At 32.4% G+C, this 2,352-nt stretch overlaps 1 protein-coding gene across 1 annotated transcript in view; it reads left to right on the forward strand.

Annotated features, from left to right (window-relative positions):
- The window catches only part of LOC140327667 (bactericidal permeability-increasing protein-like), a 24,558-nt gene that overhangs the window by 12,534 nt on the left and 9,672 nt on the right, over positions 1-2,352 (forward strand). The window contains exons 9-11 of the mRNA XM_072407036.1: positions 589-680; positions 1,734-1,910; positions 2,117-2,170. Coding sequence (XP_072263137.1) covers positions 589-680; positions 1,734-1,910; positions 2,117-2,170 — 323 coding nt within the window. The remainder of the gene's footprint in view (positions 1-588; positions 681-1,733; positions 1,911-2,116; positions 2,171-2,352) is intronic.

Consider the following 2,352-nt stretch of genomic DNA (forward strand, 5'->3'; position numbering starts at 1 on the left):
AATATGTTAGCCATACCCTGACAGGCATCCCAAGATTTTTTTTTTTTTTTGTGTCTTTTTGATGTGGCTTTTTCAAATTTCAAATACACAACCCTTTAATTAGTTGCCAATAACAGCTGTCGTCTACTGTTGGCCCTAAGAAAGGGAACTATCCTTACTCATTCTTCTCACCACCCATACATTCAGTTGTCTTAAGCCCAGTGCAAACCTATGGTTTAACTCTACCTACAGCATGAACGGACAAGCACTACACAGACAATGATGGTCTGTTGTAAAACCACAGAGACATTAGATGTGCTATTTGCAAAATTGCTACACATAAATAATAGAAAAAGTAAACAAATGCAGCAACCACAGCTAAGGACTGGATCGCTGTAATGAGTTAAATTTTGTATTTATAAAATAATAAATATGACTTTCACCAAACATTGACTAGTGGTGAATCATTTGCAATCATTTATAACACAGGCACCTTGAAATTCTATCTGCGGTGAATATTTTGTGAATGTCAAGTTTACAGCTTCATAAATATATCCCTAAATAACTTGTAGGTAAGTTGAATTTGCTCTCTTGAAATGTGTCTTTCAGTCACTGCAAATCTTGAAGGAAACAGTAAAATCGATTACTCTCTAGTATCCCCTCCACGTGTGCAGAAAACTTGCATTGATTTGGATTTGAAGGTAACTCCTATAACTTTTTTATACTTTTCAAAGCAAATCTATATCTAATATCTGTGCCTTCATTCATTATGTTCAGTGTATATGCATATTTTATTTTAGGGTACAATGATCAAACTAAAAAAACTAAATTATTAAGGAAGAACAATACCAATTTTCCTAACTTCAACCTAACACCCAACTATGGGCCTGATTTATTAAGGCTCTCCAAGACTGGAGAAGATCCATCAAACCTGAAATGGACCAAGATTGAAAATATTTGCCAACTAATTGGAAATTATTTTTAATCAATCCATTCCAAGTTTGCTGGAACTCCCAGGTTCTTCCATGATAGTCTATTTTTCCCAGTGATAGTCTATCTTTCCTTAGAGAGCTTTAATAAATCAGGCCCCGTATATCTAATGCAAAACAAAAATCAAGTAAATAAATGTTTTCATGTGATAAATTATATTAATGCTGATGTTTTTTTTCATAGTAATGGCTGTAAAAATGTGGAATGGACTCCTTCAGGAAATAGTTTTGGCAGGCTCAATGAATTTCAATAATAATTCTAATTAAGAATGTTGGATGTATGTTTAAATGCATAGAATATACCTGGGCATTACATTTAATAATGACACCAAGGACTGTTTCCAGGGAATACTTACTGGACTAGAGGTTTCTGAAAATAACATGTCTGTTTTCTAATATATGCATATTTTATTAATTTATCTCTATTGGTTCATCTTAATATAACTATGCATATTTTTTTTTTAGGTTAAGAATCTGATACAGGTATCACTGAACTTAAAGTGTGCCAATAAAAACCAAGTGGAAAAGACAAACAGCCTTTTCCTAAAGGGGTTGAGATATGTTTTCTTTGTATAGAGCAAAAATGTCCGTTTTATATTTTATTTCTATTATTCAACAGAAGAAACACAATCTTTGACAATACTTAATAGAACGTCCATGACAGTTTCCCCTTTAAACAGTGATAAGATTTATTAATGTTAACTAATATTTAGGTAGTTATTGTACTAATGTGTGTTAATTACTTATTAATTTTCCTATATACAGGGAACCATACAACACTCAGGAATATTGGAAGAACAAGACACATACAGAGCACCTATGGCTTTACCTGATACAAGTTCGGCTATGGTTTTGGTTGGAGTGTCTGAATATTTTTTTAATAATTTAGGCAGGTCTTACTTTACAGCTGATGTCCTGAAAATGACAGTGACCCAAAAGGAGGTAATGTTAAAATATTCAGTATTTATTAGAACTGAACAGCTAGATTTAGTAAATGGTTTAGAGCTGTGTATTGTGCACCTTCAATGTTTTTTGTTCTGCTTATTTATTTGTAATGAAAGTTTTCAAATTTGGTAACAAGTTTGGAAAAGTATGACAATGTAAGTGCTATGAAAACTCTATGTTTAATATATGAATTATTTTTATAGTTTCCACATTCATACTGGCTGAGAACTAGTGATTATGGGTCCATTATTCCTGAGGTAGGTTTTTTTTTTCTCAATGCTTAATACACTAACATTTACCAACCGTTGTTCGTTTTATGTTTATCACTTTATTAAACATTAGTACAGATAAATGAAGTGCAATGCCACCAGACTCCTAGAAATGGGTTCTGTATATTGACCAGAAAACTGATGCCATTATCATACCAAGGCTTGGGAAA

Source organism: Pyxicephalus adspersus, chromosome 3 (genome assembly GCF_032062135.1).
Source record: "Pyxicephalus adspersus chromosome 3, UCB_Pads_2.0, whole genome shotgun sequence".
Classification (NCBI taxonomy): Eukaryota; Metazoa; Chordata; class Amphibia; order Anura; family Pyxicephalidae; genus Pyxicephalus; species Pyxicephalus adspersus.